At 36.7% G+C, this 12,583-nt stretch overlaps 1 protein-coding gene across 2 annotated transcripts in view; it reads right to left on the reverse strand.

Annotated features, from left to right (window-relative positions):
- Nucleotides 1-12,583, reverse strand: part of LOC127417997 (glycine receptor subunit alphaZ1-like) — a 58,338-nt gene that overhangs the window by 19,680 nt on the left and 26,075 nt on the right. For both annotated transcript variants that reach the window (XM_051658302.1, XM_051658301.1), the window contains 4 exons: nt 10,037-10,260; nt 6,556-6,638; nt 5,423-5,560; nt 2,242-2,456 (listed from right to left, as the gene is read on the reverse strand). In XM_051658302.1, coding sequence (XP_051514262.1) covers nt 2,242-2,456; nt 5,423-5,560; nt 6,556-6,638; nt 10,037-10,260 — 660 coding nt within the window. The remainder of the gene's footprint in view (nt 1-2,241; nt 2,457-5,422; nt 5,561-6,555; nt 6,639-10,036; nt 10,261-12,583) is intronic.

A 12,583-nucleotide genomic window follows, 5' to 3' on the forward strand; every position in this document is an offset into this window, starting at 1 on the left:
CTCAAAATCTATGAGCCTATAGAGCCTTGTCAAGAGTAAAAAGCAAATTTTTTGAGTGTTTTTTGGGATGAATGTGGCTGGACAGAGAGGAGGGATAGCAATCCAAGGAAATGGGTTGAGTGTTCAGCGTTCAACAATAGGGCATCATTATTATTTTTTTCTGCTGATCCAGGCGGGCTAGTAGTTCAGATTTGTACTTTTCCTGCCAACATCAATTTCCTTGTCACTGGCCAATAAAAAAAAAATCTACATATTTTTAAAAAGTACATGTAGTTGTTTTCCCCTTAAACAATATTTTTATTTAAAAAAATATACATATACCAATTTATGTTTTCAATATACAATAGCAATTTTTATAAACTTATTAATACAAATGCATTCATTCAATCATAAGCTATGTTTTATGATGATGTCAGATATATTTAAATATATATTTCAAATATATATACAGTATTTATTACATATATATTTTATTACTGGACAATTAAGGCAGTTTTAAACATGATTTGTTAATATTTTTCAAACCATTCTAACTAATACTACAAAACTATCACAAATCATTCTTGCAATTTTGACAAAACCTCATCTACCTCTACTTAATGAATGTTAATGATCTAGATAATGTAACCTTAGTGACAATTACATGAGCAGAATTTAACAGAATGTGCAAAACAACAATGTTCAAAACACAGAAAACCAAATATTTCATTTGCGAGGCATAAAACACGCACATGATAAATAAATCATTGGAATGTGGCCTGATATCAGCAATCGATCACATGACAGTTCCATCAGCTATGCATGGAATGTGCTTATGCTGACCTCGACAATCTGGCCAGTTTTATTGTTGAGTCCTAATGTTGAATCAGTTTGAGTGTGCATACCGTGACAAATGGAATTTAAGAAGTTTCAGCACGCTGCAACGGTGCATATTTGAGCGATGACGATTGTGCCAGCAGAACATCATTGGAATGCGGCTGATTCATACAGATCACCCAAGCTGAGAATAATTTCCCAGGACATACATATATTATACAACCCTCTTTAATCACATAAATCCATGTTCGAGAGACAAAGGTTTTAGTGTGACCACGTCAGACATGACAACCTGAATATATTTACCTGAACAGTGTGTGTGTGTGTGTTTCTGGCCTACAGTTGCCAAGTCATGGTACATATAAAGGATCAACATGGTTGTCAGACTACAGCAATTTCCTGTCTGTATAATGCATGTGTACACTGTATCTCATCTATAACACAGCATGTAGAATGTAAAATCAGAATGTAAAATCCTTTTTCACAATACACAAAAGACAGGGCATTCAAGGTTACACAAAGCAGGTACAAAGAGATTAGGAAATGATGGACATGATTTTGTACATTCTTCAAAGTAATTATGACAACAATCACACACACACACACACACACACACACACACACAAGGGGATATGGAAATCATAGCTGAAAAAAAGCTGTAGTTAAATAAATAAAGAGGAAATAATAGCAGGTCATTGAAAATCATCATGACAAATTGCTATCAATGCACAAAGATTAATGAATAATGAATTAGCTTTCATGGCCCCATGCTGGCCTTCTTAGTGCCGTAGGCTAAATAGGTATGAAGAGCAATGTGAGGACTTGATTATTCTCCTTGAGTGGCCAGTGGTGTTTTTTTGTTTTTTTTTGTTTTTTTTTTGTCTTTAGTTTTCATGAGGGATTTCAAACATTCCTTTGGCACTAAATGTTGTGAACTTAACTCTATTTACTAATAACATAAATGTTATTTTGTCTGTGTGATTTAGTTACTTCCACTGTAAAATATTACATACAATAAAATACAATAAATGTTTGTTGCAACATTTTTAAATGAACCCATTATACGTACATATGCATCCATTACTAACAGGTGAAGAAATAGCCATAAAGAAATGTCTTACTGATGTTCTTGTGTCTGAATGGGAGCAAATCCTTGCAGCCATGCTCCAACAATGTTAGCACCTCACTATGTATGCCCTTGGTTGTGAAATTAAACATTCAACAAGCATTTATAAATATGGTGTTTTGGTGTTCACATACTTTTGGCTATAAAGTGTGTATCAATGCTTTGCCTCAAAAATAGTGTAACTAGATGTGACAAATTGTAGGCACCAAAAGTATGGAACCTTCAAAAATACCTCCAATGGGGATAAGTGTTTTATAGGGAATTGATTAAGAAGGAAAATTGCTGGAGACCCAACTGACCTTCGGAAGAGAGGCTCTTGATCCTGAGCTCTGGGTGGTCATGGTCAGCACAGTAGTAATGCCCAAGCCTACACGAGCAGGAGCAGCATCCATGTTAATCCAGAAGGACACCCAAGACAAAATGACGATCAGGAGACTGGGGATGTACATCTGGATCAGATAATAGCCCATCTGTCTTTCCAGGTGAAAACGAGCCTCTATACAGGTGAACTTCCCTGGTAAACAGAAAAAGTACATGGTTTTCATTGTCGCCTCTTTGTGAAGTGATTGCACATCTGTGATCAAACATAAATATAGTTTTCTATATGTTTCTGCAGTATTATGTCATTGCTGGTTTATTTTGATGGTTTTAGCTGCTCCCCCATCCTGGTCAGACAGGTCAGGTGTCTGGTTTTAGAGGTTTTTTGAGCACTTACCAGCTTGGCCAGCTAAGACAAGCAAACCAGCTAAGAATGGTTAAATTTTTAAGCAGGGCTGTGTTACTTGAGTTTACACATTGCAAATAGACAGCAAGTCTCAGCTGACAATGTCAAGGTCAAGGTCCATTCAACTTTAAGCTTTTTGCAGTTGTTTGTAGAGCTATGACTGTCTAAACCTCAATTATTTCCTTTCTATGGGAATATTATGTATTGCCTGCAAAGACGGAAAAATTTGCTTATTTATCTAGAGTACATAAAGACATAAAAGGAAAATACTGTAACTATACTGAAAGCAAACAGAGGTATTGGATTACGTTATTTGTTGATTGTAAACAGCCAAGTGAATAACAAGCGAGACCAGCATTAAAATGAAAATAACATCTAGTGTCTGCCCTTTCCCAAGGGACACCGAGGGTGCAATTGGACAGAGAAGACAAACTCAAAGGAAGCTGGACTGCAGAGCTAATAAACCACTAATAAACTGTTGGGTAAGTTACTCTAAAAAAGTTATTAATTACTAACTACTAATTACATCTTCTACACCGTAATTAGATTACTGTACTAATTACTATGTCGGAAAAGTAATTGCATTACTTATTACTAATTACTTTCTAAAACCCTTATCAATCTCGACCAGATGAAAAATACAAGGATAGACATGAAATTGTTCTTTTAATTCTTTCAAATAAATCATATAAAATCAAATAAATTATTCATGAACAGGCCAAAGAATTTAAGGGGGCAGCATTAAATTTGAAAACATATATATATATTTATTTATTATTCTTTTTGGATTTTTCTCCTTTTTTCACCCAATTTGGAATGCCCAATTCCCATCCACCGCAGCATCCACGCTCAACTCACCACACGCCCCACCGAGAACGAACCACATTATAGCGACCACGAGGAGGTTACCCCATGTGACTCTACCCTCCCTAGCAACTGGGTCAATTTTGTTGCTTAGGAGACCTGGCTGGAGTCACTCAGCATGCCCTGGGATTCGAACTAGCAAGCTCCAGGGTGGTAGACAGCGTCTTTTACCACTGAGCTACCCAGGCCCCAGAAAACATATATTTTAACATTAGATGTTAAATTTCAATTTTAAATTCACTATTGATTTATATAGAATTGTTTTATAATCTATACAGTATTTAACACAGTTACATTAGAAGTAACTGTAATTAAATTATTTAAGAGTAATCCCTTTAATTTTTTTTCAATGAAAAAGTAATTTAATTACAGTAATGAATTACTTAGTAATGCATTACACCTAACACTGCTAATAAATCTGAGAGAAATGACACTTTCATTTCCAGTTAATGCTTGACTGGGGAGCAGCAGAGCACAAGCACTCAGCACTGGGTTTGCTGTCCAGTGCTTCCGCTAAAAGAACATGTCTATGTCAACAGAAGAAAGAATAGAGAGAGACAGACAGAGGGAGTGAGAAAGAAACACAGCAAGGGGATGATTAGAGTTTTAGGGCACCCTCAGGGTCTTCGAAAGGCTCCGACTGCACACCAACAGTGAGGTGAGAGGTGACATGCAAAGTTAGCATACCACAGGAATAGGATCTAAGGTCACACATGAGAAACACGGAGAGGAGGAGAGAGAGAACTTAACATTGTGCCCAAAATGGTTTTATTATTGAAGTGCCAAATAATGTTTTTGAAAACTTAATTTAAGCTATGTAGTCATTCATTCATTCATTCATTTTATTTATTTATTAACTGAAAAGCTGTCTTTATGATGATGAAATTTATTTTAATTTGTCACTCAAACAAAGCTATTGTACACTGTAAAAATGGCCGTAATTTTAACAGTAAAAGACTGTAAAAATGCTACAGTAAAAAAACCTTAATTGGTAAACTTGTAGTTACCTTAAAATATACGATACACAATTTTAATATATTTACAAAGACAATACATGTACTTTTACAGAAATTTTTTTAGATGTAAAAAGTCTGATTTTCCCATATTAACAGTAAAAATTTAGATCATGTTTAATAAGAGAGTACATGTAGTTTTTATGGTAAATTACTCTTACAATTACAGTAAAAAAAGAAGATTGGAATATTGTGCATTACTTTTATGATCTTTTTATGGTACTTTTTGTCTTTTCGGAGCTTTACAGTGCAAATCCCCATCCACTTTATTTTTATGGAAAAGAGCAGCTTGGACATTCTGCTTAACTTCTCTTTTTTTATTTATGGAAAAATAAAATAATAATACAGGATCGAAAAAACATGAGGGTGAATAAATGATTAAATTGTAATATTTGGATGAACTATTCCCTTTATGGTAAAGCAAAGATTCACAGCCTTTATGACATCTTTAATGCTGGAAGACTGTTGAAGATATTTAACAAAACAACTGCCATTAAAAGTACACTTTAGCTCAATGAGAATTTTTATTAAAGAAAAGGGACAGAAAATTTGCTCTAACTGTCCCTTCTGTTTAGGCATGCTTCTATTTTGATCTGAGCTAGTCTGGCCTTCAGCATTTTCCCGCTTTATCTGGAGTGTAACAAATCCTGACTGTTGACGTTGACAGAACAGATGGTATTTAACTCAATCAAAAGTTCATGAATAAGAATCAAAGCAGAGCTGTAGTCTCCATCCTTCAGTTTCGGAACCAAGTAATTTGTAACAATGTCTCCTATAACAGTGTTATTGGTATGTGTGTTATCTGTGCATTTTCTGCTTGACTCTAAACAAACAGTACAGCTTCAAATGCCAAATAATACAAGATAAAATGGCACTAACCTGTGTTATAGTGCTTGGTACAGTAGCGCAAATCTTTCTCTTCCTTTAGTATAAACTGAGGTAACGTCAGACCGTCTGCTACCTGCACAGCTCCTTTCTCATCCCACTCAAATATGAGATCATTCATCGTGTAGCCAACTGGTGGAGGAAAGACATAATAGAATCAAATGTTGTTCAGGAGAGACAGAACCACAGCTTAATTTGTTGCAGAACAAGCCGGATCCAGCTCCAGATTCAGATTCGTCCCCATATTTTAGTGGATCCCCCATCTCGTAATATTCTGAAAGAAATGTAATGCTATGGTCTGTACATATCTTTCATAAAATCAAGTATAACAATAATATTTTCAATTCCCTGTAATATCCCCATAAAAAATTTAAACAAAAGTAGACGCTCCCACCAAAATCAACAAAGCAATTTACAACCTACGCTGCTCACAATGTAGGCAACTTTATTGATTTTAATGACAGCAACATAGTTTTGTCATGTTCAGTCCCACATTTCCTATTGAAACAGGAATTTTGGACCACTCTGGGACATTATGAAGGGCTCGTTCCTTGTTTTTAAATTAGACAATAGACACTACTTTTGTCAAAGTTATAAACCATGATTTGCTATTTGCTGGTTGGTTGCACAGGGAAGGAATGCTCATATTCTAGTGGGCATATAATTGGACAAAAATCTGTGTAGTACAGCATGAGCTGCATTTCATGGGCTCTTTAAACTCTGTTTCATTTATGACCAAACAACCCCCTTCCCCCCCAACCCACCGGATTCTTCACTGGTCCATTTTCCAGGACCTCCTAATTTGCAAATTAAGCACTGGAGACAACATTTTAGTGTTCACATTAAAAGAGCAAAAGCTTCAGTGAAAAAGAAGTCATTACAAGGGTTCCCCGCCGAAATATGCTTTAATTTGGCAAATTTGAGAATAAATAACATAAATCTATAATGGTAGGAGGGGCCAGCAGTGGTTTGTGCTTAAAGCATCTCCCTGCTGACTGCTGCATCTACTTGAATGTGCTCTTAAATCACTACGCTCTTCATCTCCTCATGCCAGCCACTAGAACATCCATCTCTGCAGCACTGAATAAATCCTCTCCATCAGGCTGAAAGGATCAGGGCGTACTTACAGCTCTCCAGCTGCATTATACAGGTCTGCACATCCATAGGAAAATTCTTCAGGTCCATGGGGCAGGCCAAAATCAGTGTTATTCTGAAAACAACAAGATCCACAATTAGTAACAAATAAAGTCAGAGTATTCTTTTCTCTTCCCTTTTTCAGTGGTTAATCCATTAAACTTTATGAAGCCCAATATTTATTTAAACCTGTTCAGTGGTTAATCCATTAAAATGTATGAAATCCAATATTTATTTAAACCTATGAATATTAACATATTAACTCATTTCCAGGACAAGGCGAATTTATATGCTGATTTTGGAAAAATCTGCAGAATTCTCTGGAATGGATTTAAACTAGGGCTGTTAATTTACTGTGTTAATTTAGTGCAATTAACAATAAAAAATAGTGTGTTAGAAATGTAACAGATTTAAAAGCTTTTGGCACAATGCAATGGTCAAAGACGTCAGTCTGCATTTGTAGACGTTTGTCTTTTTTTATTTTTTATTTTTTATTATTAATGTTTTTTAATAGACTTCAGACAAAAGGCGCAGCTAGAAAATTACTTTTGGGTGGGCCTCATTAAAAATGGATGGGCCAAATTTTCACCCAAACGATTTTTCTCCAAAGTCTCCTTAGCAACAGAAAGGCATTCGCATTCAAATATTTCTTTCACACTTTCAGAAAATTTATGAATTTTTTTGTAACTATTTTATAAATATACATATTTGAAGTCAAAAACTAATTTTGAATATTCTGGGTGGGCCTGTGTCTAATTTGGGCCACCCTTGGCTATGCCACTGCTTCAGACAGACTAGATTGCAAAATCTACCAATTGCTGCGGAATGCATATAGACTTATGAATCCAATTTTTGCTATGTCTATTCAATGCTTCACTTATCCGAAACAAAAATAAAGGCAATTGTTTTGAATTATCGACATTTGGGTCAATGTTCTCAGCAAATATTGATATGCCAATTAATTGTGGTGTATTTGATCATTTAAATAATGTGCATATCATGTAACTAATTTCATTAAAAAGTTGAATCACTTGACAACCCTAATTTTAAACATGGTAAAATTTGTTAAACATGTCGAGAGCAAAATATTCTTTCTGGTGTTTGAAAGCATAATCAAATCAAGCAAAGTATTTAATAAACACTTAAGGGGTGGGGAATGTGAAGAACATTGTGAATGACTGACGTTCCAACTATGCAAATTCGTGATGCTTTCTGCAGGCGCATGTTCCGTGTGGGCCTACTCATTATATTCTTGATAAACTGACTCATAAGATCTTAAAGCTAGATAAAGAAATAACCCAGGGCAGAGTTCTTCATGGACTCAGTACTCACTCAAGGCTGTAATAACACCACAATCACAGGCAAGGAGTTATTTACCCCAAATTCTCAATCTTTTTAATCTAATGTGCACTGTGGCTGAAGCAATTTAGGGAGTTCACAGTGAAGACCAAACTGATCTGAAGGATTCATAGTTTGATAGTGTCAAGTTAAGAGATGAGGAGGCTACCTGTTCTATCCTCTCAGTCCACATAGCTATTCACTACAACCCCAGTCCTCTTTAATGCTAGAATTATAAGATATAAAGTGAATTTGGGAATAAGTGAAAAGAAAGATACATGTACCCTTTTATTTTAAGCTACATATTTCATTTCATAAGAATAAATACATGTATAATGTTATAAATTTCATAATACCACACAATAAAAAAACATGATTTCAATAAGATTTAGCTTCAACATATTGCAGTAATTCTCAACTGGTTTTGCTTTGGAACCCATATTTTACATCACATTGATTACATCAATTTAACCCAACACAGGTCCAAAATTGTTTATAATACAAAAGTTAACAAAAACGTCCTATTAATATTACTATGAATTGCATAGGCCCTAGTAATATGCAAAACTATTAATATGATATAGGCGAAAACTTAATTTTGTAAATGCATGTGTATCCAGCCCTGGTCGCCCCGCTCCGCACAGGACTCAAACCGGTGTCTCTGGTGTGGGAGGCGGGTGCGCTAACAAGGAGGCTAAAGGATACAGCCTCTAGCATCAGTCGCTAGAGCACTTCTTGAGGTCAGGAGAGTGAGGTTTACACACTGCACAGCTATCTACCAGCTGGCTCCCGTTACACTCACCCCCCTAATCCTCACTCCCATCCGGGTCATGGCACCATTGTGACGCTCCTGTTCTACCTGCTCTGTACGGGACTCGCACCGGCATCTCCGGCATGGGAGGCGGGTGCGCTAACAAGGAGGCTAAAGGATACAGCCTCTAGCGTCAGTCGCTAGTGCACCTCTTGAGGTCAGGAGAGTGAGGTTTACATATTGTACAGCTATCTACCAGCTGGCTCCCGTTACACATGAACAACATCAGAAGTGATTTACCACCACCTTACCTGACACGTGCAACAAACACTGGGCAAAATATTGGATTAGCTTTAGCCTTATAACAAAGTTCTAGGTGACTTTGAGCCAAAATACTGTTGAGTTCGATTACACAAATGACCTTTGACATCAAAAACAAAACAAATGCAAACCTTGATCGCCTCAAATTTAAAAGTCGATAATCCTGTTTATTTTGCTATCCTAACTAAATTATTCGCACAATTATATGGTAAGTCTTATTTTTTATTTGCATTTAGCATTGTTTTATCCCTGCTATCTGCTATCCTATGCTATACATTCTTGCCCTTATATATACATTTGTGAACAAACTGTATAATGTACAGTATTTATTAATTCTACTGAAAATGTGACTCTATCTGCATTTTTGCAAAACGTGTTATATGTTCCTCCAGGTACAATTCCCTGCAGTTTCCAGGGGAAATGAACACTAGAGGTGCTACAACAAGTAAGTGTGTTTTATTCACTTTCACTCAAATCATGACTTTAATGGCTGATAATGACTTTATAAATACTTATTTTCTCTCTATTACTCAGACCCTGCTATTTTATGATATTATGACTCTGACGCATCATTTGAAAAACTCTAAATTTTAATGCTTGTATTACAGATCCACCAACATAAATACATTTATTCCAAAAGAAATACCTTGCGTGGTAGCTCACCTCATAGGGCATCTGACTTTGAGTCAGAGGACCGCAATTCAAGTCCAGCTATGAACTCAAGCTGACACGTGACACGTGAAGTGGCACGAAATGAGGTGGTTGCTTCAGAAAATTTGCATTTTAATTTAGCTTCTGCATTTTAAAACACCAATGGTTAAGTTTAGGCATTGATTTGGTAAGGATGTCTTTTTAAAATGTCTCATTTATATTTTAAAACTATTGGTTAGGTTCAGGCAAAAGTTTTAGGTTAGGGAGGTATGTTTTAAAAACATCCATCTAAAATTCACCTTAAAACCTCTGTCTGAATACAACACCATTTTACTTGCTTTTGGCTCCCCCAGCTGGACATTTCACTGGAAACCTGCAGCCAATCAGGCTGGGATTATGAATTAGATTATTACCTTATACTGTACAAGACATTCCCATTTTTTGAGATCCTTAGAAGCTTGTTGTCAGTGGTAACCTCGTGAAAATTGGCTCCCTTTTCATTGGCAAAGAACAGATCGGGTTTCCAAATGGAGTCCAACATGGAGGGATCAAGGTCAAGTGAGTCATCGGGGTATTCACTGTAGGCCAGCCGAGGGTCATTCCACTGCTGTCTCAGGAAAATGTTCACTCTGTAATCCTGTGGCATACAAAGACAGCCATGTCAATAGATCAGAGGGGAGGAAGAACAGATATTGTAAGCAGGATTGCAGCTAACATCAGCTTTGGGAGTCTGTGCATTTTCACAAGGACATGTTTTTTTTGTTTTTTTTGCTTGTGTGTCTAAACTCGGTCCAGGTAAATTAGGTGTCATCTCACTATAAATTTTGCTTTGGATAATTGTTATTTGTGGAGATATATGTGGTGAAATGGGCAGTGTGTAAAAGCAGTGACATTTCTCCCCAGCAGACTGACATGATTATCAATTCCTTTCCAAATCAGGCATGCAGTTATATCATTTCAGGGAGACTATTAAACTGTCTAGGCAGTAATGTACCTTGGGATGATCCACATGGAGGAAAATATAGTGGATGACCTTTGCAATGGCAATCAGCTACAAAATGCAAGGACATTTCAGGGCAATTATCCTAATGTAAGGTGACCGGTTCATCCCCAGAATTTCAAAATATTTTGATGGAGGAGAATCATCTGTCTCAGGTTATTAGATTTGCCTCTTGGATAGCACAGCCACCATAGCATGGAAAAAAGAACAAGTCTGATCGATTTTACTATGTCAATATTCCTCCCTTATGATAAACAGCTCACGGTCATTTTTAGAAGCCAAATGAACCCTGCAAAAACAACAAAGGCATACATAGCGGCTTCATTACCAATGGCATTATCTCCCAATTACTCAGGTGTTATGTAAACACATCTGTTCTCCTTGGCACATTCTACTTTTGCAGCCTTAACAGCACGGAAATCACAAATATTGCGCATTTAGTAAACGCTCCTCTCTTGTCTTCTCTGATTATCTGACATCCATTTCCAAGACCAAAGTTGTGACGCAGAGAGAGTGCCTGAAGTCAGATGCTACCCTTCAAACATACAGCTAGTTTCCGACAGAATGATTTTTGCAAACAACCAATGAGTGGGCACACATTCATCAGGGCACACACACAATTTTTTTTTCCCGATTTGATTTCTCTAGACTAAGGAGTTTGATTTATGGCAACAACCCACTCATAATGCGATTCAAGCCCAAGGCTAGATCCTATCCTGGCGGTGACATATTAGAAAAAGTTTGCTGTCTTGCACGACTCTTGCACGCCTTAACTCTGCTAACAAATGCTGGCCTTTGGAATTTACACGTCCTCTCTAGCTTCGTCAAGAAAATGAATGAGCCAGCGAGGTAATTATATAGCCACTTGCCTCTCCCTTGGGCCCTGTACCTTAGAAAAGGGGTAAACAATTAAGACAGTGGATGGAACCGCTGGTCCCAGTAGTGGCCGGAGACGGTCAGATGACACATTGTTCTCGGCTGCCCTATAAGTGCTAAAGATTTATTGATATCGCTTGCGTTACCTTCTTCTTCCCCTCCACCTCACTGCGGCTGCTCAGTGTGAACAAGGGCACGAGCAACACGGATCAATTCCGCTGGTTATGGAGGAAAGAGAGAGTGGAAAATGCTCTATTTGTTCTGCTTGAGGAAGTTCTGCAAACTCCTGAAGTTCTGAACCTGCTCAGTTTGTGTTAAACTTGGAAATTTTGGTCTATTAGGACTTTGGCATGCCCAGTCTTAAGAAAAAAGATATTTGCTTAGCCTACATTCACTAGAGCTGTATAATACCAATGTGATCTCATTAGTATTTTTAGGAATTTGCATGTAAAGTGTCATTTTCTGATAGGTTGGTTTTATTGTTTATGTAATAAATACAATACATTTTATTAATTGCTTGAATGTTTTGTATTTATAATCAGTTATGCTATTAATCATATATTATTTAATTAAAGGGATAATTCACTCAAAAATGAAAATTCCATCCCAGATGTGTATGACTTTCTTTCTACTGCAGAAAACAAGATTTTAGGAGACTATTTCAGCTCTGTAGGTCCATAAAATGCAAATGAATGGTGACCAGAACTCTGAAGGTTCAAAAAGGACATAAAGGCAGTATAAAAGTAATCCATACACCTTCAGAAGCAAAATGATAGGTGTGGATAAGAAACGGATCAATATTAAAGTCCTTTTTTACTATATCCACCTTCAACCAGACCCCGGCCAGTAGGTGGCTGAATGTGAAAGTGAAAGTGTAGATTAAAAGAAAAAAATATATGTTTCTCACCCACACTTATAATATCGCTTCTGAAGATATGGATTTAACCACTGGAGTTATATGGATTAATTTTATGCTGCCTTTATGCCCTTTTTGGACCTTTTGAGTTCTGGTCACCATTCACTTGCATTGCATGGACATACAGAGCTGAAATGTTTTTCTAAAAATCTTCTTTTGTGTTCTGCA

Source organism: Myxocyprinus asiaticus, chromosome 27 (assembly GCF_019703515.2).
Source record: "Myxocyprinus asiaticus isolate MX2 ecotype Aquarium Trade chromosome 27, UBuf_Myxa_2, whole genome shotgun sequence".
Classification (NCBI taxonomy): Eukaryota; Metazoa; Chordata; class Actinopteri; order Cypriniformes; family Catostomidae; genus Myxocyprinus; species Myxocyprinus asiaticus.